Genomic DNA, 25013 nt, shown 5'->3' with positions numbered 1-25013 from the left:
TTTGCTTCAGATTGTTTTTTACTTGACTCTACTTCACTCTAATTTTGCAGTTTTACGTGGTTTTCTTACATTTAATCATGTAACTACTGGAAAATATTGTAATAATTTAGTGACCACTTCTTGTGAAATAAATTACGATAATGAACCGCCATTTTGTTTCGACTCCACATCATTTCTGATTGGACAATCGATGTCAGATGTCCGGGAGTGTCCCATGGCAGCTTCGTCACCAAACAGGTGTGTACATCACCGCTAATCTTTTTAATTTTGGGGCCTTTCAAGATATTTAGCCAAACCTTATGGAGTATAAAATCACAAAGGGGATGTATGTCAACTAATGTTGTCGTAGCGGAACCTTATATATATTTGTTTCGAGCGTAGGTTTCGAACATTTGTGATGGTGGCATATCTTTTCTTGAGTAAATGAAATCATGTGTGGTAAATTCGGACTTTTTTAAAATATTGCGCCCCGTGAGTGTATAATTTTAAGCACATTCACTTATATTCATTGGGAGGCATGGCTCAGTGATGGAGTGGTCATCTCAAAGCTTGGAGTTCAATCCCCGGCGTTTTCGAAGTGTCCTTGAGCATGGTGTTCCTGATGCTACGTCATCAGTATGTAAATGCCGAAACAGTATATTAATGGTGGCAAACATTCTCACTTTCTTTTAATTATTTTGGATTTAAATATGATGTCTCGTGAATAATTCCCGCCTAAAAGACTCAGTAGTGATGACGTCATCGTCATCTATAGATTGACTCTGAAGACACCGATGGATGTTATCTTTCGGTCCACTAGCAAACACAGTGACGGGCATAAACTGATCAAAGATCACCCTCTGTCTGCTGGAATTACCCTAAATTATGACTTAGCATTAGAATTGCAAATTTGCCACATTATCAAAGTAATGGTGAAGTCCTCAAGGGATTTATGAGTGATTTCAGAAATACAGTAGAATACAAAGACCTGACTCTCACTGTCTGGTGGTATGGTTTCCTATGGTTCTACCTAGTCACAATCTGATATCTAAATGTATGTGTGTCTATAAAGATAGAAATCTACATCAAGACATGCTCTTCTGTTCCTGCACACACTGTAGATGTTTTAATTAAATGTTCTCTCAAACGTTGAATTGAAAACAGTGAGCTAATAATAATAATGTTACAGGCAAGATCATTGTGGAGGGAGAAGGGGAGTGCAGTCTTACTCTTACCAAAGCATGTATGTTTTTCTTTATTTTTATGATGTAAAAACTCTTTGAAGAAGATGAAGACATGTAATCTGATGGGTTATTTTTGTTTTAGTTAATCCCTTTTTTTGTTTTTGTCATTGTGAAAAATAAGATCTCACCTGCGCAGCCTGGGAATGGTTTCTTCCACTATCCTGCAAGCCTTCCCTGAATGAGTCATCCAGCTGGCCACTCATTGGACAGGAGCATGCGTCCCAAGGGATTGCCTTGCAGTAGCTTTGGCGGTGGAGTAGCAGCAGCAGGCGCAGTGAAGCGGCCTCGCTACCATTCACAGAAACAGTGGTATGCCAACCTGCTATTTCATTCACAGCCAGGACTATAAACATTGCCTTTTGTCCTTGCCGTTTCCTTCTTTTTGTGGTTTTAAATTAGCTGGAGGGTTTTTTTTTTGCTTGCTTGCTTTGTTCCTGAGGAGAGAAGGCAGTTTTTTTCTCTTCTTCTATATTTGCCATGTCGGGGAGGGAGACTGCAGTGCGAAATACAGCAAAGTGAGCAAGAGCGGAAGCTGCTCATGAATGAGTGTCGCTGGCTCCCGTTCTAGAAGGCTAGAGGACATTTTTACATGAATGGTGTCTGTTTGTGCGGGTGAGTGTGGGGCTGCACGCTTTCTTCCCTGCTGCCACGGCGACCGTGGATGCCTCATCATCACCATCAGTGGCGCCGCTCTTGAGGAGACTCTCCTTTGCGCTGTTTTCCTCTTCATTGACTCATCCTCGCCTGAGGAAGATGACGTCCATAGCGGATTTATTTGGGTTGTATCAGCTTCATCGCTGTCATAACCTTGTTTAAGCTCCAAGCTCTCAATTTCACATTTTTGATTAGATTTTGGTGATGAATTTTCTTAAGTGTTTTGAAATGGCTGACAAATGTAGTTTCGCAGAATTCTGTTCTATTAACTGCACTTTATGTCCTCTGAAGCGAGTGCTTTAAATAGCCATAAAGCAGTTTAACTGCACCTATCACCTCATAAAATTGTTTTTCTTAAATGCAAAATTTCATGATATTGCACAGTTACATATTAAAATGAACAGAAACAATTACCATTAGATGATCAAGCTACCTCACATTATTCCATTAAAAAATAGATCTCTATATTTTAAAGTTAAGTAAATAATTAAATAAACGACATCTACATTGAGATAAATAACATAAACTCAAGTACATTAAACAGCTGGGGGATTTTACTAACCGATTGTTTCTATATTGCTGTAAGTGGGAGTTTTTTTCCCCCCCCGTCTCCCCTCCGTGCCTTCCTCCCTCCAACAGGAAGTGATTTGCAGTGTTCAGCAAGCCTTTTGTTGAGAAGGTTTTCTCACATCAGTGAGTCATGCTCCAGCTCTGAGCTGGCAGCGGCTTGGCAGTAAGGCAGCAGCTAGTTTGATTCCGTCGCCATCACCTTCTCCGTGGTTTGTGGATTTTTTTTGTTGTTTTTCGGGAGGCTAGAAATCATCATCGTTGTTGTAAGCAGCAGCAGCAGTAGCAGCAGCTGAAGCATCACCGCTGGAAACCACAACAACGACCTCTCCATTCTCCTCTGCTTCGTTTCCATGGATTTCTGCCGTGTTTTTTTCTCCCGACTGGATTGAAGTGCCGGATTTTACCGATCAGGAATCGAGAGAGGTGGCCTACAGTTGCTCTGAAACCCCTGCCACCACCATTGTCTCCACTGCCGCCACGTCCGCTGCTGCCATGTTACAGGAGAGGGTAATCATCGCGGCAAGGAGGTTGGCGGTGCATGTCGCTTGAGGCGCCGTGAGAGAGCAGAGGCGAAGGGTATGCTTCACCGCACCAAATACAACCGCTTCAGGAATGAGTCGGTGACATCCGTCGATGACATCGTCCACGGCTTGTCCATGAACCCCAAGGTGTCGGCCAGCTCCGAGACACCATACACGCCCCCGGCCGACGTCCAGCCCGTGGCTGCCTCCAACACTCCCAGTGCCCCCGCTGCTGCCGCTGGCCACGACCACTCGGACGATGGCGGTACGCCCCTGTGCACCCTTATCAACAAGGTGTCCAACCTGAAGTTCAGCAACTCGGGCAGCTTGCTTGGCATCAAGGGTCTGTCCTCGGCGGTCAAGGACCTGGCGGTGGCCAAGCTGCAGGGCGGTTCGGGGGCAAGCCTCGGAGTGGTGGCCCCAGGGGCGGCGGCCTGCCTGTCAACACCGGAGCCTGCCGTTGGCATGAGCAAGAAGAGCAGGCTGGACGAGCTTCCACTCGCCGGTGAAGACTGGAATCTCGGCTGCAGTGGACCAGTGGGCAAACCTTTCAGAGGGTGGCTCCACTCCAGTGAGAAGATCTCTGGGCCAGGAGTGACGTACATCGTTAAGGTAGGTGGTGAATGCTGATCACTAACCATTTTTCTACACCCAATGTCATGTTCGACTGCTTACTTTGGAGGCGAAATGCAGACTACACCATTCCTCCGTTCTCTGTAGTTCCAGTCCTGTTCTGGTTTATGTATTGCGAGAGATGATGCCAGCTGACTGCGGACCCTGTGGTGGTTGCCAGAAGTTGGAATGTCAAAATAAAATGTGATACAATAGTTCTGCTTACAGGGACCGGAGAAGAAATTCACAGTGTCAATGTAACTGAGAGAAAACATTTCCAATTAAATATTTTGTGTGGGAGAAGGGAGATATCGAAAACATGCCGGACTGGGGGCCCTCAAGCATCTGTGCTGGGCATCCTTGATGTATGGTATTGTTTTCATGATACTGATGGCCCCATTTGTGAATTGTGGCCATTTAGCGAGAAAGCTACATGGACCACTACATTACTTGTGTACCTTGTTGACTATCAATATCAGCCAACATATCAGGAAACCCTCCTGTAGAAGGCAATCGTCACATTTGCAGTCGCTCTCTGTGTCGCGCTTTTGTAACCATGCCGACATCTTTATTCCCCCGTCGGCTGTGGCAGTATTAACTTAACAGCAGGGGTTAAAAAAAAAAAGACAACGCATCTTATGTCAACGGCAAGGATATACATCATTTGAAAGGAGCACACATTGGTGCTGAGCTGTGAAAGTCATCATGCCGGCAATGAGTCACTGGCAGAACTGATGATGCTGATGAGGAAGTAAATGAAAAACAGAACATTTTCTTTTTTTTTACATTTCAGGGAAACTTTTGTTTTAATGTGGATCAGTCAATATAAGAGAACAGTGACATATTGTCACACAAAGTGTCTGCGTGCCGTGTCACATTAAGCCCAGTCAGCGTCAATGAGCGTGTTTACCATTTTAGGCTTTTGGTCTGTGAGTTCAATGTCACTTCAAATTAGCATCACATGGTCGCCCCCACTCACCCATCATGTGCCATTTGTCCCAGTGGACATTGATCTTATCCACAACATTCACGTCAATGAATCCCTTTATGGCAGGCTTTCATAGCTCAGGACATCTAAGTAGACTAAAATTTAGGAAAATACCTCAGATCTAGCCAAAACATTGACACAAAAGACTTAGATTTAAAACTGTGTTGGGATTATTTGACACACATATGAACACATTTGTTCAATGCCCGATTTTAAAAAAATCTTTGTGTGTGGTTTGCCAAAGATAAAATATATTTTAAAATTAGAAAAATCTTCATACAATACATCCTGATTGTGTTGACACGCGCCAGTGTATCATGAGTTTTATAATGGCAAACCTAAGCGGAAAGGGGCGGAGGAAATGTTTTTGTTTCCAGACCTGACGACAAATACGACGCTCATCATCAGCACAAAGTGTTCCTGGGCTGTTCTCTCTGTGTGAGTGGGTGGCTGCTAATGAAGAGGATTACAGGAGGATCTTATGAGGCATTTTAATAACACTACAGAATTCAGTATACTGTAGATTCTCCCCTCCCCCAACTGTGCTGCAACTTTATCTCTTGATTGTGTTCTCTACAAAATAGTGGCTCCTGCGAAGTCCCCTGTCACTCTTTGAGGTTGCTCCAAATTTTGTAATATGGTGGTCCTCAGTTTATGATGGTGCTCAGATCCGCTATAGGGAACGTCTATCACTAACATAGTGGTAAAATTACAGCACACTTTTTTATGGAAAATGCTTCTGGGCCATTAATATTTTTTGTAAAACAGTCAAGTAAGTACATGAGCATGTCGCCTGTGCTGCGAGACAACATTGCGGAAACTATTCCCCTTCACACAGTTTCACCACCTTGAAATGTCATGTCGGTCCCGACTTAAACCAAGGACAATTGTGCAAAATAGCCTATGAAAAAGCAAATTGCATGCTAATACGCTCGCTAACTGAGGTCTTGTGAAATATGGTGATGGTTTTGTAACAAGTGTCTTGTCATTTCTTTCCAGTATCTGGGTTGCATTGAAGTGCTGCGATCAATGAGATCTTTAGATTTCACCACACGATCTCAAATAACAAGGTTAGTCCATGTTTTAATTTTATAACTACTCTTTAACCTGTAGGCACGGATGGCTGTACATTGTAAGGCGTCAACATTAACCAGCCCCCTACTTTACAATGTCTCCACCAATCTGGTTGCAATTAGAACCTTTTCAAGTCCCGCCTTGTTTCATGTGGTGTTGTGGGCGACTCCATTTATATCTGTGTAGCTATTAAACGACAAATTGACAGCAGCTCACTTTATGCCGACTCTACTTTTCTACTTTACTTGCATTGTCAGCCGGCAAGGTTGCACATGTGTTGCTCCTCTCATTTCTGTTATGTTTTATCCAGTGCTTTTTACACTCTTTTCTTAGTGACTTTTGCCAACATTGTTGCCATGACTGCTGCAAGGTTTTTAGAGTTTACCAGAATAATAGTCATTATTTTAATTATTATTATAGCTACTACAACTACATAATATTAACGTCTTTGGTTGTCTCTCAATCCCTCCAGGGAGGCTATTAGCTTGGTTTGTGAGGCTGTTCCGCCGACCAAAGGAGCTCTGCGGAAACGAAAGGTATGTAGGCGGGTAAAAAGACAGCAGGGCTGGGGTTTGAAGAGATGGATGAGGAAAAACTGGAGAACACAGTGGAACGCAAAAAGTGAGACGATGTGGAAGGCAAGAAGGGAGGCAGCAAGGAAGAGGATAGGGAGGCGGGAGCTATAAAGTCAGACACTGAAGGCCCATAAGTAAGAGTGATAAAATGAGACGAAGGAGGGCAAGAAGGCAGCGTGGAAGTAACAAAAAATTAATAAATAAGAGTGAGATGTGTGGTAGTGAGGAACAGGCAAGGGGAAAGGAAGAAGTGACATTGTGTTAGGTAAAGAATGGAAACAGTGAGAAGAAATCAAGAAATAAGAAGCGGTAGAAGCCAAAAAGGCAGGCAGGGACAACGATACGTTGTCACGTATGCAAATGTTTATTCGTGAAAAAAAAACACTATTACATATTCATTTAGAATCTATTTATAGCATCACGGCCCCTGCTGGTCGTCTTCCTCATCCTTCCTGGCCGCTGAACGGCGGATAGGACGTCCTGATAACGAGAGCAGAGAAATGATTAGACACAGCAGCGTGTGTCCGTGTGCGCTTGTGTGAGTGCAGGGGCATGACGGGCTGCATCCCACGCTGCATCCCACGCCGTATTCATTGCACACGGTGGCTCAATGACTCACACTGGACACGCTTTCTGCGCTGGCTATGAAACGAAGCGTCGGCCCGCATTCTGTAGTGCTCGTGCAAATGCCAGCGTAGACAACCCCCCCCAAAGAAAACACTTTTTGCTCATGTTATTTCACATAAGTGCATTTGGGTTGTGGATGAGATTAGTAACAAAAGCACCACCATGATGGCATCTGTGAGAGCTTTCTGGATCACTTTTTTGCTAATTTCATTCATCTTTCTATTCAACCTGATCAACAACAGTTCAGTCACACATTATTAGCCAGAGCATGCGTCTCTGCTCCAATGCAATGATTCCCAACCAGTATGTTCAATTTTTATGATATTTTTGAAGGTGGTGCACTGTGAGATTTTTTTTACAGATGCAAAAAAAGTGTGCCTTGGTACAATAGAAGCTTGGAAACTGTGGGATTTAACATACTTTGTGTTCTAATTGAATTCTCATTGTGTGTCAGCCACCATCCAAAGCTCTGTCCAACATTCTGGGGAAGAGCAATCTGCAGTTTGCTGGTATGTCGATCAACTTGAACATCTCCACCAGTAGTCTCAACCTCATGACGCCGGACTGCAAACAAGTAAGCCGGAAAACCCACCACCCGCATGCAAGTGATATTTATGCTGCTTTATTTATCAGTGTGACAAGATTTCTCAAAAATGACAATCTGTGACATCACACATACTCCCATGTGGCAAAGGCTCAAGCAAACTTGTTTACAATATGAAAAAGTATATTCCTGCTGTATTGTTTTACCGTGCAGATCATAGCCAATCATCACATGCAGTCCATCTCCTTTGCATCTGGTGGAGACCCTGTAAGTATCTCGTACAAAAGTGTGGATGGATTCTTACAATACACTTCTTCTTATATTCTGTCCATCTTTCAGGACACAACGGACTTTGTCGCCTATGTGGCAAAGGATCCCGTGAACAGAAGAGGTATGAATTAAGTCCTTTCACACTTGTAACACATCCATTCAATCATTGTTTGTTTGTTTGTTTTTTTTTTTTTGTTTGTAATGTCTCTCCTAGCGTGTCACATCCTGGAGTGCTCGGATGGGCTGGCCCAGGACGTCATCGGCACTATTGGCCAGGCCTTCGACCTTCGCTTCCAGCAGTATATGCAGTGTCCTTCCAGCAAGCCTTCCACCACACATGACAGGTCAGTGCTACATGTCAAAAACATGTTTTTTTTTTTATTTAGACTGTGCTACATGACGTGCTTTGTGTGCATGCTTGTCACTTCAATTATACCGTTCACATAAGAAGTCACATTTGTTTTCGTAATATGAACGAGTACTTCCATCTGATTTGAACAAAAAATTCAATATTGGGCATCAAACGTATGTGTGTTATGCGGTTTAACTAAGAGGTTGCAATTCACTTAATTGAATTAATTGATTGATACAATTGTGTACTTGCAGGGTGTTCAACGTGGAGGAGTTGCCATGGACGGAGGATGAGGAAGAGTCGGCGGAGCATCCTTACTACAACAGCGTCCCCGGGAAGATGCCGCCCCCTGGAGGCTTCATCGACGCACGGCAGACCAATCCTAACGCGCCTTCAGACGGAAGCCAAGTGCGTTACGGTGCCTTAAACCAAATGACAGACCAACAGTTGCAAACATATCAAAATCAGATCGTCTGCCTTTAGATGGGCACAAACTCTGTGGATCAGAACTATTACCAAGGGCGGCATTGTGGAGAAAACTGGACAGAAGAGAGAAAGTCTATCTTCATACAACAAGGTAGTAAAATTGTATTTTTTTGAGCTCTTACTTTTTTTTCTGGTCATTTTTACTGAGGTCACACGTTTATATCCAAGGGAAAAAATGTATAGCTTGTCCAGGAAAAGTGTGCTTGTATTTTCTCAAATCTTTCATTTCTGCAAAACTTGTAGCTAATGGACAGAACGATATAGGGGTGCTCCGATCGGCCAATTGGATTGGGAAATTTTACTATCTGCGCTTTGGTTAGTTGGTTAGCACGACTTAATCAAATTTACATTTTTTTTGGCTGAAAGGGCAAAACATTTTGATAATAAGGGCCGTTTTTAAATGTTGGTGGTTACAATCAACTTGAAATGAAGTCGTAGATGTTTCATTGCTGTGTTTGTAAATGTAAAAGCCGTGCATTTCTTTTTTACCACCGCTATGACTGTTCCTCTCCAGGCTCCTTGGATCAAAGCAGCGAGAGCAAAGGTCCAGTGACAAAAGCGGATGAGATGCCCACGTACATGAACACCCAACAAATTGATGAGCAGGTCCTGGCGGCGTTACAGGCCGAGGCGGAGCACGTGACCAAAGGCATGGCGGCCACTGCGAGGGAGAACCCTCCGACTGATCTCTTTGACATGAGTAGGTCCTTCATTGCATTTAATGGGTACACGTTATGCGAGGAAGGACGTTTAAATCACTTTTTATACACTTTTGGGCTTATATCTGCCATCACGTGTAACATAACACAACTCACATCTCTTGTGGCAGAGAGTGCCATCTTTACTTGCAAAAATCTGCTTCACTATACTACAGTGCTTTGTTTCATGAAACATATTGTTTGGAAACCAATTCGTTCGTGTACAGAGGTGTTTTTGAACCAAGGCTGTATTCAACCTGAACTGCTCCACCCCCCCCCCCCCCCCCCCCTTCACTCGACCGACTAACTGCATGTACCGGTACCTCAAATTTTGGCTGGCAACACAAAGCAAAAAAAACGAAATCTTTATTACAAATTGATATTACAATTCTTGGAAGTCAATTTTCCATAATATGCACCCTTTAATTCAAATGTGACCTGTTCTCATGATTGGAAAATAGTAAGAATAATATTCCTTTGAATATGGAGCAGAACCTTTCGAGGATGCCCTCCAGTCGCAGCCGCAAGCACCCTCGCAATTATCCGCCCTGCACAAGGCGACGTCGGTGGACAACTCCAGCCCACTGCTGGCGCGCTCCATTGCTTTCCGGGTGCAAGAAGAACTGGAGGGTCAGGCATGGTACCGTGGGAAGATGAGCCGGCGCGCTGCTGAAAAGCTGCTGCATGACGACGGCGACTTCCTGGTGCGCAAGAGTGCCACAAACCCGGGCTCTTACGTCCTGACCGGCATGCACAACGGCATCGCCAAGCACCTGTTACTGGTGGACCCTGAAGGCACGGTGAGGCTCACTCCCCACCCCCAAAAAAAGCAGTTGTCCTCATCACACGATTCAGTCTTCACACTCGTATCAGGGCGATTTTAGAGTCCTCCATTAGCTAAACGTGCATGTTTTTAGAATGAGTCAGAAAGCTGGACCACCCAGAGAAAAGAGTATTACGGTAGGAAAACGGCAACTCGACATAATTTGGCTTAATCCAAGATTTGAATGTGCCAATTGTGCAAACCACTCGCTATTGTGGAGCTTTCCACTAAAAAGGAAACTCTCTCTGTCTATTTTAAAGGTTCGGACAAAAGATCACGTGTTTGACAGCATTAGCCACCTGATTGGCCATCACCGTGACAACAACCTGCCAATTGTGTCAGCCGGGAGTGAACTGTGCCTGCTGCAGCCAGTCGTATGGAAGCAGTGACCCTGCGCCCGCCACGCCCCCCTGCGAAAACGGGAAGATCTGAATTTTCCTTCCTGCCGTCTCAGAAACTTTAAGCGTGAGGGAAGCTGCTAAAAATACAAATCTATAGCGCTCGGGTGATGCAGAAAAAAAAGAGAATATTTATTATAGAACTGTTATTTTATCGTGACCACTGAAATGCTATATTTTTGCGAAGACACAGTATAAAACACCCATGATATATTGATTTGATGTTTCAAAGTATACGATACCGTAGTTTCGATAAATCAAGCCTTGACAATGTGTGGACCAGAGTATTTTAATTACGAAAGCTACAAATGTTACTTTCTGTCTGCCAAGCACAACCACATTTTTACTGATAAAGAAACAACGATAAAATGCCAGTGCCCCAAACACAAAAGCTGTTTAAAAAGGAGGAAAAATGCCGCTGTCGTAGCCGGAATGCTAGCACGTCTCCCAAATTAGGGTTCTGTGGCTTTAAGAATAAATTCAAAATTTCCTTGCGACAAAACAGGAGACACACTGAAAAGAAAAAAAAATATTTTTAAAAAGAAAAAAAAGTTGTAAGATTACCAGTCTTTATGAAGTCATACAATTTTCAGGCAAAAAAAGTATTTGTTTTGGCTCTAAAGAAAAGTTGTATTATCACTAACTTAATGAAATGTTTTCTCCTGAAATGAAGATTTTTTCTTTAATATTATGAGATTATAGTCATAAGGGTAGAACTTTGTGATATGCATAAAAAAATTCAATGTATTATTTATTCTACTGTTTCATTTTTTTCTGTAAAATTATTTTATATATCGATATATATAGATATCTATTGATATGAGTATGATGGGAATGAAGTGTTTCATTTTCATCATACTCATCTTTTATTCCCTAAAATTATGGCTTTAGTCTCATTTACAATGTGTTCGAATGTGCAACCAAACTGTCACAGTCACAACAGCGCCGATATCAAGGGCCATCGCTGGGCGCTTTTGAGGGAACTCACGGTAGAAGTCCTGGAAGAGGGAAGGGCTGAGAATGAGGGACCTAGAGACCCAGGAACATTCTGTGGAGCCGTAACCCTCCCAGTCAACTAAATACAGTACTGAAAACCTGGCCACATACATCCAAAATCTTGTGAACAGTGTAGGCGGGGTGACTGCTCGGAACGTGAAGAGCGGAATTAGGACCCAGAAGCAGACACGGAAAAGATTTTATATGCAAAAATTCAAAGTAAAAAAAACAAACAAACTGGTGCTGGGCTGAATTTAGCAGGGCATGGAAGGCTCAACATTTTGACAAACGTGTAACTGAGTAACACAAGCGTACATAGAGAAACAATCTCAGCTCAGCCCTGTGCGACCATATAAGGGACCCAAGGAACAAACATCAAGGACACAAAGAGCCAAATCGTCCACAGTCACAACAATGATGACTTTACAAATACTCAAATTATGATTGCCCACTTTCTTTTCTTGCAAAATAAGAGCACACAATGTGACAGCTATTCTCGAAGCATCACCCCTTGCGTTACTATTTATTACGACTATGCTAACAATTATGTAACTTATTTGCAAATTAATTCAAACAAGTTTTTTTTCGGACTAACAATATTTCCACTTTCTTTTCAGATTGTATTTATTTAGTTTTTACTTCCTGCTCTGAATAATTTTGTCGTTTTTTTTCCCCCCCTACATTACTCTGAGTTGGCTCTCTGGGTCACATGACTTCCCCCCCAAAAAATCATGACCTTTATCTCGGGGTGACTGGTGTGTGCTCACACTGTAAAATAATCCCGCTTTGATTTGCATGATTTGGGGTTCTTTTCTAGGTGTTAGTGACTGGTTCTGGGAGGGGGACGCTTTGATCACATTGTTTTGACCGCGACTAAATTGTGACAATTTTAATGATCACACATAAATAGCACAATGACAGCCTTGGATGAGACGTCACTTGCTTTCTCACCAAAGACTGAATCAAAAAAACAGAAGCAGGCCCTCCTCTAGGTGTCAGCACAGTCTCTCAACTCGACCTTGTTCTCATTTCCTAACAATAGTAGCAAAAAAAAAAGTGATTATTCCTCAGCCTGTTACTCATAGCAAATGGGGTTCTGTTCAAGTGCAGTCCAACCAAACTCAGCATGCGTTTCAGTGGGTTTCGACGAGACCGATGCAATGTAACGCCTGTATTTTTGCTGCAAGGGGAGAGAGTGTACAGTACGCGTTTGTCCACATAACACCTCCATTCAACAGAATTGACTGCTGTCGGGAAAATCTTCTGGCAAGTTTCGAATTTGAATTTTGGGGGGGGATGGTCAAAGTTGAGCACTTTGCTTCGTTGATAATTCATGTATATTTAGTGATTTTTCTTTTCATTTTAATTTGTAACTGGTATTTGAATTTTTTTTAATTGAAAAGTAGACAAATATAAGTTTGAATAAATTTGAATATGGTCATTAATAACAAATAAACAGTAGCTATCAATAGTCTGGCCCCCTGTTCAAATGCCAGGTGTTTGTATGTGAAACACAAGACCAAAAATAAATCATTTCAAAACTTCTTCCACCGTGAATGCAACCTTATAACCTCAACGACTTGATTGAAAACAAAAATATTTTTGAGACAAAAGGTTCAAATCAACAACTGATGAAATGTGGCTGTACAAATGTTGCATGCTCTCTCAGAAACCGGACCATGGCTTGTGTTAAAAAAAAAAAACATCTCCCAAACACATGTGGTGTGGGAAAATGTGTTTTGCTCCGATTAAAAACCAGGATTAAATTTTCTGGCCATGATTTCAAAAATTGTTTGGCGCAAACACATCCTCAAAACAACATCTTACCTACAGTTGTCGGATTTTTAAATTTCCCTTTGTGGATTGGTTGTGCGGTTTTGGAAGCCCCCCCCCCCCCCCCCCCATATTCCCATACACTCCCATGTGTCCAGCATTGAAACATGCTTGGAATTCTCCAACAGGAATGAGAATTAGTGTTTTTTCGTTCGCTTTGAAATATGCCAAGGAAATGGGTACAAAACATGCCTTTAAAAAAAATACATAAATAAACACGTTAATGTTTACCTTGATATTGAAAGACATGAACTTAAGTTCCGATCATGAAAACAACGCCACTCCGAACTTTTCTTGAGATATCGACTATTTGTGTGGGGAAAGAAAAGTGAAAAATTTGAAATCTACCACACGGTTCAATTATTTCATTCCGAGAAGAAATTAGAGGCAAATAATAGGAGAACACGTCTTTCTTTTGCCTGCCTTTCTGTTGACGAAAATGTGCCTTTTCTTTGTACAAATGACTGGGTGCCCCCCCCCCCCCCACCTTCAAAGTGCAATATGTGATGTTCAATATGGAGCATGCCTGTTCTCCATTTGTTGAGCTCGTGTTTTGGCCCTGCTGCGTGTTGCTGCTCGACATCTCCCTCCACCCATTATTATTATTATGTGCAGTACATGGAGTATAAATGTAATCTTTTTTTTTTGTTTTCCGACACAACAACCAACAACTAATATAACACAAGAGGTCACTATTATCGGAAGACTAAATGGAAAAAGGAAGAGAAACGAGGACATGAAAACAAAAAGTTCAGATGTTTACAGATTTAATCTTTTGGTTGTATGGGTTTCACATTATTCTGTATGAGTGTTGGCAATAAAACCATGAATGTGTAGAACCTCTGCTTTCTAGCACACACACACACACACATATATATTTACCCACACATATACATACATATATGCACTGAAACTAGTCATGTATTATTTTCATTTGTATGTCCTTTTTTATTCAATCCATTATTTTATTTTTACAAAACTTATTTCAATTATTATTTTTATTTCATATATTCTGTAAGGATATCTTATACTGTTTATATTATGCCAATATATTTCAAAATCATAATCTTTCAAAAAAATCTTGGTGACCGGTATTTTCATCAAGTCTCCCCAAAATTTTTTGTTATTTTTTTAATGCGATGTATATGTAACATCTTTAAAACCACATTATTATTTTTTTCGGACAGAAAAGATGTGCATGACCACATTGTGAAGGTGACGTTTGATTAGTGACCTCTGCAGGCCACACAAGGTAATAGCCACTATTTTTCTCCTCACATGCACGTAAGTCACATGCCCCTCCAGAGTGTGGCTTCATGCTTTTAAAGTTACTTAATAAAGTTAATTTGTTTCAAAATAATTTTAAAAAGATTATCTACATAAATGTCCAGTTTTGAAGGTTACATCCTTCAACAACCAGCAGGAGGCACCCTTGTACCAATAGTTATGGCTTTCCAGACTAAACTGATTTCATTCAACCATGATACTGTTTAGCTGTACAAAGTCTTAACGAATGCAGAACGAGTATAATAAATACACTGATAGTTTCAAATTGTCGTGACAATAACGCTACATTAGGATTACAATTGTTGTTACATACTGACAGTGGTTCCTTTAGTTGTCACCCATATAAGATTGCGTTTCAACTGTAGTTCAGGCGAGATCTTGATTTGGCTGTGTACACTGCAATATTACATTCATAGTTGAATTTATTCCACATACGCGTGGGCCCAATTCTAATCTGTGGTTGGCTGACTGTACGTTCATCGCTGTCACTTGATACTTGGACTTTTGTTCAATGTCTGATATGAATCTGATTCTTTACTGAGAATCTCCAACTGCATGTTTTTTGTTGTTGTTGTTGTTGTTCCTCTCCTGCTTTTATTGTAGATGACTCACTATCTGATCATTTTACACTGCTTATTCTGATTCATATCAGATTTTTATTTGCATCCAGTTACGGATCAGGGTCGGATCCAAAGAATTGTGTTTTATTTCCATCACACTCTTTACTGACTTGCAAACATACAGTCAGCTCAAAGTATCAATTATTTTGTTTTGGTTGTATACTGAAGGCATTTGGGTTTCAGATGAATATCAGACAGAAGTTCAGGATTCAAGTTTTTTATCTCATGGTGTTTATATACAGATATGTGAAACAACTCAGGACAGAGCACCCACAGAAGCCACCCAATTTTCAAGTGTATTTCAGTGTATCTTGAGGTCATTATCTTGTTTCATGATAATGCTTGTCTCGATTAGTTTGGATGCATTTTTGCTGTAAATTGCCAGACAAAACTTTTTGGGCTTCAGAATTCATTCTGCTGCAACCACCGGGAGTGACATCATCAACGAAGACTTTGAAAGAAGAAATGTACAAGCCATACCACAAGATGCAAGCCACACATCAGCAAAAAGAATCAGAAGGCCAGAGTGGAGTTTGCTAAAAAAAAAAAAAAAAGCACAGAGATGAAGTTTCGGAACAAATTGACTAATGAGACCAAGATTATCCACTACCAAAGTGATGGAAAGACCAAACTATGGAGAAAGAAAGGATCTGCTTATGATCTAAAACACACAAGCTCATTTGTGAACCCTTCTGGAGATAACGTCATGGCTTGGGCTCGCATGGTTGCTTTTGGACCGGGCTAGTCTTTATTGATGATGTAACTCAGGATGGCCGCAGCAGAATGATTTCTGAAGTCTACACGACCACTTTGTCTGGCAATTTACAAAAAAAAAAAAGAAAAAAAGCATCCACACTAAGAAGCTTTGTCATTTAACAAGCCAATGACCCCAAAACACAACAGAAGATTTTATTAGCTGTAAAAAGTGTGCAGGTCATAGACTGTCCATGTTGATCACCGGACTTGAACCCAATAGAGCACGCATTTCACTTAAGAGGAGAATGATGGGAGAAATCTCCAGAAACAAACGAGAATTAAAAAAGAGTGAAGGCCTGGAAAATATATTTAACTCATCTGAATGTAAGGACCATGAAATAAAAGCTGTCATTGAGAACTTAATAATAATAATAATAGTAATACATTTTATTTATAAGCGCCTTTCAAGACACCCAAGGACACTTTACAATAACAAAAAAAACACAAAACAATACGGAAACTTGAGTCTGATACTCATGTTTTGACCTGAAACCCAAATGTCATATCACCTTGTTACCGCCGCGATCCAAATCAGATTTGCATTTGAGGTTCAGAAAGCAATGCATGCGCTTTCCACCCCCCCCCCCCCCCCCCCCGCCTACTTTTCAGTGACTTGCAAAGACCGGCTTGCAAAGACAGTCATATGAGCAAGAGCCACTTTTTAATTTACTAGGACTAAAGCCTGATTCGGATCTGAGTTTTTTTTTTCCAGTGTTGTGATCTGATTGCATGCATTTTTCCCTCTTTGGTACCCAATAAAAGACCATAACAATCCATTTAAACTGCAATCAAATGACTTGAGTACCCAAAATATCAAAACCAAATTCTGAGTGGATCTGAGGATGTCGGATTATGATTATTATTTTTTTCTGGAGATAGAAATCAGAATTGGTCATTTTAACCACCACTGTTGTAAGCAAAAGATGTTTTATCGAAGTGCCCAGAACCAATTCTGGACTCAGAAAAGGTCACGTTTGCTACGGTCTCAGATATAGATGCTACATTGCTTAGCCTGATTTTGACAGGATGTGCCTCACAGTCAAGGTGTCTTTCAAGGAGTTGCATGTCACTGTTGTGAGGACCGCCCCGTCCTCGCCTCTCACTCGCTCCCTTCATTTCGAAGGAAGTTGTCAGCATCAGCACCACTCGGCCCCACCACCACCGACACTTTCCCAAGTCCAGAGTCCACCTCCATGTCCGGCCCCGCCTGCCTGCTGGCCTGCTGGTTGTGGTTGTTCTGGCTGCTCCACGACTTGCTCCGGCTACGACTAACCTCCAGGCATTGCCTATTCCCGCTGCCCGCTGTTGACATTTTCCCCCCATAACAGAGACAGCAAGCCAAGCCCAGGAAGGCCCGTCTCATCTCGCGGCTGGCCAGCGTGTAGATGACGGGGTTCATGGCCGAGTTGAGAACGGCCAACCCGATGAACCAGTCGGCCTTGTAAAGGACGGGGCAGTGCCGGCGCTGCTGGCACGCCACGTCCACCAGGAGCAGCACGAAGATGGGCGTCCAACAGGCGATGAAAACGCCCACCACGATGATGACGGTGCGCAGCAGCGACATGGCGTGCTCTGAATTGCTGTGCTTGCTCACCTTGCGGCTGCTGGACTTGACCAAGATGTAGATGCGGACGTAAAGCACCGATATGGCCAGGAGCAGCGCCGTGAAGACGCTGATGCAGAAGGCCACGTACTTCTTGGAGTACAGCGGCAGCACGGTGGAGCAATCCGGGAGGTTGCCCAGGCAGTTCCATCCGAGGATGGGAAGCGCCCCGAAGGAGACGGCGATTAACCAGCATGTGCCGATGAGTAGGAAGACCCTGTAGTTCTTGTTGCCGTCGTAGGGTCTCATTTTGATCATGGTCAGGTGGCGCTCGATGGCGATGGCCAGGAGGCTGAAGATGGAGGCGCCCAACGCCACGAACATGCTGCCCTCGCGCACGAACCATAGAACCGGCGACAGGTGCAGGGTCCTCTCGCCGGATAGGAGCAAGTTGACCAGGTAGGCCACGCCGGCGAGCATGTCGCACAGCGCCAAGTTGCCGATGAAGAAGTACATGCGGTTGTGGAAGCGTTGGTTCCGCCAGATGGCCACCAGCACCGTCAGATTCTCCAACACGATGAAGCCGCACACCGCCAGGAACAGGAGGGTCTTCGTGTCCGGGGTGCCCGTCCCGACACCGGCGTCCACGCTGGGCCGGTGGTCCAGCTTGCCCGTGTAGTTGTAGTGCAGGTAGATGTGAGGATCGATCATTTTTGGAGTCGGAGCAGTTGAGCGAGGGGGGTCTGCTGCCGTTCCTCTACGGAGAGGACACGCCAGAAGAAGTGATGCTTCCACTCAGATACATTTTCCCACTTCCTGTTTGCTCGACGCATGCGGCAACGCTTTGAAAGGTTTGGCGTACGGCCAGACGAAAATGTAAATGAAAAACAGATCGACGCAGTCGAAGAGACTTACCGGGAAGACTTTGGAGGCTTCAGTCGATCCGAATATGAAGTGCAAACATGTTATTTAAGATTTTGTTTCACTTGGATTCCCGCAAGTTAAAGTCCTCATAGACAAAGTTCCCCGATTGCTTCTTGCCCTGCACAGCGCGCACCATCGTCAGACTTTTTTTTTCTCTCTCTCTCCTCCTCCAAACTCCAGAGTTGACGTCGGTGGGCTGGAAGTCACACCCTTCTTCCCTCCCTTCCTCATCCCGCCACTTCCCTCCTCCCTCCTCCCTTTAGTGCATACATTGAGGTTTGCTTTCATTCATCTTGGATATACAGCGCAGTATACCGCCATGTTTTTTTTTTTGGATGCAATATGTGTATTCACGTGTATATCTTTTCTTTAAGCTTATACACGGGCCATTTCCCTCCCTCCCATCTATTCATGTATGGATCATCTATCCAATCAATACATCATCCAGCCATCTATTTATCATTCATTCATTAATTTTCCGAGCCGCTTGATCCTCACTAGGGTCGCGGGGGGTGCTGGAGCCTATCCCAGCTGTCTTCGGGCAGTAGGCGGGGGACACCCTTAATCAGTTGCCAGCCAATCGCAGGGCACACAGAAACGAACAACCATTTGCACTCACACTCACACCTAGGGACAATTTAGAGTGTTCAATCAGCCTGCCACGCATGTTTTTGGAATGTGGAAGGAAACCGGAGCACCCGGAGAAAACCCACGCAGGAGAACATGCAAACTCCACACAGGGAGGCCGGAGCTGGAATCGAACCCGGTACCACTGCACTGTGAAGCCGACGTGCTAACCACTGGACTACCGTGCCGCCCGCCATCTATTTAGGTATCACATATCCATCTGCAGTCGGTCATCCATTATTCATCCATTCATTCATTGAAAAGTCCATCAAGTGCCCATTAGTGGTTCCCGATCCGTCCCTTTATCTGCTCACTGGTCCACCTGGATTCTTCTTTGCCATCCATCCATCCATGATTTGTCATCCAACCACAGCTCTGCACATCCCCTCCGCTATCCATCCGTCACACGGGCCTCCATCCATGTCTTCTTATCCATCCTGTGGAGAGACCGGAGGCAAGCGGGAGTCTTCGGTGACCCCAGAAACTGAGCTTACACGCAAGTCAAAGCGAGGTGAGTGACAGTCCAACGTACATTAGGACTTCTGTAAATAATTAAAATCACACCTGCCTCTATGTATGGAACAATACTGTGTTGACATTTGATTGGTCGCATTCAGATCATGTGACACCTTGGTTTTACTCTTTCTCCGCAGTCTTTACTTCAAAACTGGATGGACGCTCCTCTTTCCAACATCTGAACACGTAAGTCTTAATCATATCTAATTTTTTCTTTGTGCTCCACTGTTTTGTCCATTATTTTTGCTGGGGATGGTCCTGTGACTCGAATGACTTCCTGCTGACAGACACTCCCACGCACACACACACACACACACACCGGGCTACTGGCATAGTACCGGCTCTCCATGAGCCATTTTGAGTGAAGGGAGTTACAGGGTGAGCTCATCCGTTGTTTCTGCTCCTCCTGACCTGACCTCATGTGCAGGAAGGATGGGCAGAACCACAGTCGATGATGATTCAGATGATGCCACGTATAATTAATCAAGGTAAACAAAGGATTTAAAAAAAAATGCACTCACGCACAATATATGTATATCATAAGTGAGTATATAGATACACCGCTACAAAAAAAAAACAAAAAACAGACAACCTCCAGTATGATATATGGCCTTGGTGGAGGTCTGCTGAGCACTCTTCTAGCTTTATGTTCTAAAAGTTTCCCAAAACAAAGCCCGTTTTTTTCCCCCCACCCATGTGGGAGCCAATCATGGAATGCGAGAATGCGGTTATGAACCAAGAGGAATGTTTGCGTGCATCATTAGCATTGTGAAGCAGTCACTGGGAATGAGCGAGCGGCGTTTTGAGCGCAAATCTGGTAGCGATCATAGAGAAGGATTAACGGGCACGGTTGGGGGGGAAAAAAAATCCAAAGGCTTTTTCAGCAAAAAGACAGCCGTGTGGGGCGCGCATCTGCATTTACATCCACGACGGTCCAAGAATGAAACCATCATTCAGCAGGAAGCCATAATGTGTGGTTGTGTGTATTCATAGACTACCACAGAAGAAGAAGAAGATGGGTGGAGGGCTCTATTTTTTATTTTTTTCCACTGGGACCACCCTCATTAAAGCGCTGGCATTTTAGGTTCGGGCTTGTCATCTTGGTCAGCGATTAGAGCGCCTCGGCTCGCACCGTCGCTGTCTGTCTCACACGTTCGATTCCCAGTTTGCGTCAATGCTATTTGATGTCGCTCTACAAGCCGCAACCCCATTATTACCAGAGTAGCACCTCCTGGCTCGGCCTCGCTTTGCCGCGACCTCACAGCTGGGAAAACCATTCCCGGACTTTTCCACTCCTCGGTTGCAGCCAGAACTTGATATTGTGTGTGTTGGAGTTTATTTGAGTTGCACAACCGCACTGCGCAGCCAAAGGAGCTGCTCTGCAAAACACTGCTTAAACATGCATGGGGCGAATTCGATCGTTTGCGCGACGCCCCCAAAGTTGTACATTTTAACCACAAATTTGGTTTAAAAAAAAAATTGCTAAACTGTCAGCAAATCTCTGAAAATTTCTTGCCGTCAGCTAAAATGAGGGTATCCATACTACGGCCCGGGGGCCATTTGCATCCCGCTGTACATTTTTAGTGGTTCAGTGCCGGTGATACTATCCGTCCCTCTATCTACCTGAGCTGCATATCCTTACGAGGGTTGCGGGCATGCTGGAGCCCGTCTACGGAGATTGGGCGGGGTACACGCTGAACTGGTTACCAGCCAATCGCAGGACACACATAGACAAAGAGCCATTCACATCCAGGGACAACAAAAGAGTGTTCAGTTAATTTATATAACGTATGCCTTAGGAATGTGGGAGGAAACCGAAGGACCCGGAGAAAATTCGAACATTACAACTAAATTAGTGATACGATTTCTCCCTCTTTATGTGGCTGCGTGAAAAGGAGCAAATATTTGCACATGGTAATTTATTGGCGTCAGTATTTCCTCCCAAATGATGGGATGAGCCAACGGGCATGAAAAATTCTTGGCGCTCACTTCACAGGCATGAGTATTCATTCATTCATTCATTCATTCATTCATTCATTCATTCATTCATTCATTCATTCATTCATTCATTCATTCATTCATCTTCCGAACCGCTTGATCCTCACAAGGGTCGCGGGGGGTGCTGGAGCCTATCCCAGCTGTCTTCGGACAGTAGGCGGGGGACACCCTGAATCGGTTTCCAGCCAATCGCAGGGCACACAGAGACGAACAACCATTCGCACTCACACTCACACCTAGGGACAATTTAGAGTGCTCAATCAGCCTGCCATGCATGTTTTTGGAATGTGGGAGGAAACCGGAGTACCCGGAGAAAACCCACGCAGACCCGGGGAGAACATGCAAACTCCACACAGGGAGGCCGGAGCTGGAATCGAACCCGGCACCTCCACACTGTGAAGCCGACGTGCTAACCACTGGACTACCGGGGCGCCTATATCTATATCTATATATATATATATATATGTGTGTATATATATATATATATATGTACTGTATATTGTAGAGACATCCATAATTAATTCTAATATAGCCGTGGAACGTGACCATGTCTAGATATGAAGTAGATAAGGACCTGTGACTTTAGTGCAATAAGCGCATCGCCCCTGAAGTGGTTTAAGATTCAAGCCGTCATTAGAGCGAGAATGCTGCATCTAAAGGGGCAGTGGGCAGCTTCATGTGCAATTACACCCCAAGACTGTGCCTTTTAATTTCAACCACTCACTTTTTTTCTTTTTTGTGTGTGTGGCGGTCCCCCAGTGAGTGAGTGAGTGAGACGGACTGTCCCCTCCTTTGCTGTGTGGCTTTGCGGTTGTCATATTTTGGGCCACGACAGTTGCGGCCCCTCGCGTGCAGTGAAGACATACGATAACTTCAGCTGCTATTTCGTGCTCGTGTGCGTTTGGAAAGACCCTTTCCACCCCGCTTGTAAAAGCTGACTTTTTTTTCCCCCTTGTGTTCCATGTCATTGTTCTACATGAACGGGATTGACACCATTTTTTTTAACCAGTTTTCCGTGCAGCTGTACTGTACAAATTAAACAAATGCAGCGAAGGAAAAAGTCAACCTGGCACTGTCTGACTTTTGAGTTCGTTTCAGAGCCGTAACAAAGGTGGGCGCTTGTGCGTAAAGCCGATGAACAGCCTACAAAACCTGAAATCTCTTATGCTACATGGCGTGCCCAAAGAATTTTGCCGAGGAATATGTGTGAAAGTAAAATGAAACCAGTGCAAAGGAGTTTTTTTTTCCATCAGAAGATTAATGTAATTATAGAAGCAAGCTTGGCTTGATGCAGCTGGACTGTGATTTTGGTTTTTTTTTTTTTTTTTTAAAACGTTAAATGCGGTCATGGCGTCTTTCAAATGATTGACGACATTTGTGTTTTGGAGAAAGTTTTCAAACAAAACAGTCCTTTGGAAAGGCAATTTGTCATGCAGATGAAAGATTCAGACTCAATGCCTGCCATACATCAGTGATACGCTTTGCAAATATGACCATAAAATTATGTGCATGAAGATGACCACAATATCGAGTAAGTTGGGAAGTTCCATTTTTATTTGACTCAACTCAACTGTATTTATAGAGCACTTTCAAAAAGCCATCGCTGCATACAAAGTGCTCCATGACACACAACGAAATAGTCATCAGCATAAACAGTTCACGTGTATGTTACGTTCATATACAGGATTCTGTATGTATTTGTATCATTGTACTTGAGCAAAAAGGAATGTCATGTGGAGTATCGAGCTGATAAGTAGCATTGGCGTGGAGTACTTTGCTTTTCTTTGGCTTGAGTGCAACTGCAGACGCTTAGTGTGTGAGTGTGTGACATTGCGCGCATGTGTGTGTGTGTGAGAAAGAGAGAGCATGAGTGCACTTATTAGCAAGCTTCGGTGTATTTCTCCTTCAGACCCATTAACGCTATTCATATCGATGTGAAGTCATCTCCACCTCTTTAATATCGAGGAAGGTGCATGGCCAAGCACACGTCAAAGTTCGCACACATTCGAATTGAAACGAAAGTGGCTCCTTCACTTCCGGCTCAACTGAATTATTATTCGATTGTCATGATCGTAAGCAGCGCTGTTGTCAACGCTAATGTTACTAATCCGAGCTAAAATGACATGTATTGAATGAAACAAAAACACATTTTGTAAATCAAATATAGATTTTAAAAATATTTTTGTGTTACCGTGGCTCAGAACAGAGCGACTGAAACACAATCTCGTTCGCTTCCTGTTTGCGTTGGAATCAATAAAGGTGCTCATCGGTTAGCCAGTAAATTACGCTGATGCAGCACAAGTGAGCTGGAAACCATTTGAATGCGATTAAACGCAAGGAGGAGGCCCATAACGAGCTGTGACTGATAAAGGATAAAAGTTTGTGTGTTTTTTTTTAATGGAATTGTGAACAGGATTTAGGTGACATTTTTCCTCCGTGATTTCCCTGGCCTGACAGTTTGTCTTAGGTAGTTGCTAAGCGACCCGGCACCGGAGGATAACACAAGATAACGCATTGATTGAACAGTCTACATTTTTATCGCGTCTACTATTATTTACAATGTGCTTTTAGCTTTACTGGAAGCCATGATGGTTTCATAGCAGTGTTTGTTTTGATGGGGAAATAAAAAGGCATTCTCTGGTAGAAAGAACTATATGGCGATATGGAATTCAATATTGGCTTTATGTTCATGTAATGCTGAGGTCTTTACTTTAACGTATTAAATGAAGTGCGCGAGCGTGTATGTATGTGTGTGTGTGTGCGCGCGCTCTGTTACGTGTTGATGCACAATTGCACATCCTCGTAGGAAGTGGAAGAGAACAATGTGCTTCAAGTTGGACGCGCTCTTTAAGGACCTGGCGCAGGAAACAGTTTCTAAACAACAGGCCTAGAAAAACAAGAACGAGGGTAAACCAAAGTACACCAGCAAGTTTCGAACAAAATCAAACAGTAGAGCAGAACGCAGAACGCCAACTCACATTTTGAGGCGAGTGTCGGGGCTGTCATCTCTAACTCTTTGCCGCCACCCTGAGGCACAAATAAGCATTACAATTGAAGGTTGTGGAAAAGTTAACCAACGGAATACTTGGATATTTTCAAACATCTTTAAATAATATAAAAAGTGGAACAAATCCTTCGAGACCAATACTCGTGTAACAGCCTATTTTCCCTTTTCTGTTCTGCCCTTAAAAAAATGACAAAAATAGTTAGCGCACTCCTACTATCAGTGTATTAATGGTGTGCAATAATAATCAGTATTTAAATCTGCGACAATTTATAGCTTATACGACTCTGTTTATAAAATATGGCTAGAAAAAAATATTTTTTCATTAACTTATGTTTGTATCTTCTATTATTCCCAATGAATATTTCGATGCTGAAATAAAACTCTCACACCAGCTTCAACATGTCATGTCTTTATAAAACATTTTGCAAAATATAGCCAAGGCTCATTTATTTAAATATGCATAAATAGCACACACACACACACACACACAC

General features: G+C 43.2%; 2 protein-coding genes across 3 annotated transcripts; one reads left to right on the top strand and one right to left on the bottom strand.

Annotated features, from left to right (window-relative positions):
• The first annotated feature begins 1320 nt into the window (after positions 1-1320).
• On the top strand, positions 1321-10776 carry shc3 (SHC (Src homology 2 domain containing) transforming protein 3). 2 transcript variants are annotated; one of them, XM_052050442.1, is made up of 12 exons: positions 1321-3580; positions 5568-5638; positions 6115-6178; positions 7299-7418; positions 7602-7655; positions 7728-7779; positions 7873-8002; positions 8265-8418; positions 8494-8587; positions 9011-9196; positions 9684-9994; positions 10278-10776. In XM_052050442.1, exons 1-12 carry the CDS (start codon positions 3026-3028, stop codon positions 10404-10406), a joined length of 1920 nt encoding a protein of 639 aa, XP_051906402.1. In that variant the 5' UTR covers positions 1321-3025; the 3' UTR covers positions 10407-10776. The 2 variants fall into 2 exon arrangements, with proteins under 2 accessions (XP_051906402.1, XP_051906404.1); XM_052050444.1 differs by having other exon boundaries at positions 1323-3580; positions 9687-9994.
• A 5836-nt stretch (positions 10777-16612) lies between these two features.
• On the bottom strand, positions 16613-18551 carry LOC127591664 (sphingosine 1-phosphate receptor 3). Its single transcript, XM_052051961.1, has 2 exons — positions 18366-18551; positions 16613-18207 (listed from the first exon to the last, which is right to left on the bottom strand). Exon 2 carries the CDS (start codon positions 18159-18161, stop codon positions 17007-17009), a length of 1155 nt encoding a protein of 384 aa, XP_051907921.1. The 5' UTR covers positions 18162-18207; positions 18366-18551; the 3' UTR covers positions 16613-17006.
• Between the last annotated feature and the right edge of the window lie 6462 nt (positions 18552-25013).

This window comes from Hippocampus zosterae, chromosome 18 (genome assembly GCF_025434085.1).
Source record: "Hippocampus zosterae strain Florida chromosome 18, ASM2543408v3, whole genome shotgun sequence".
Lineage (NCBI taxonomy): Eukaryota > Metazoa > Chordata > Actinopteri > Syngnathiformes > Syngnathidae > Hippocampus > Hippocampus zosterae.
Note: the sequence above shows the minus strand (reverse complement) of the source record. Positions and strands in the feature narration are given on the sequence as shown.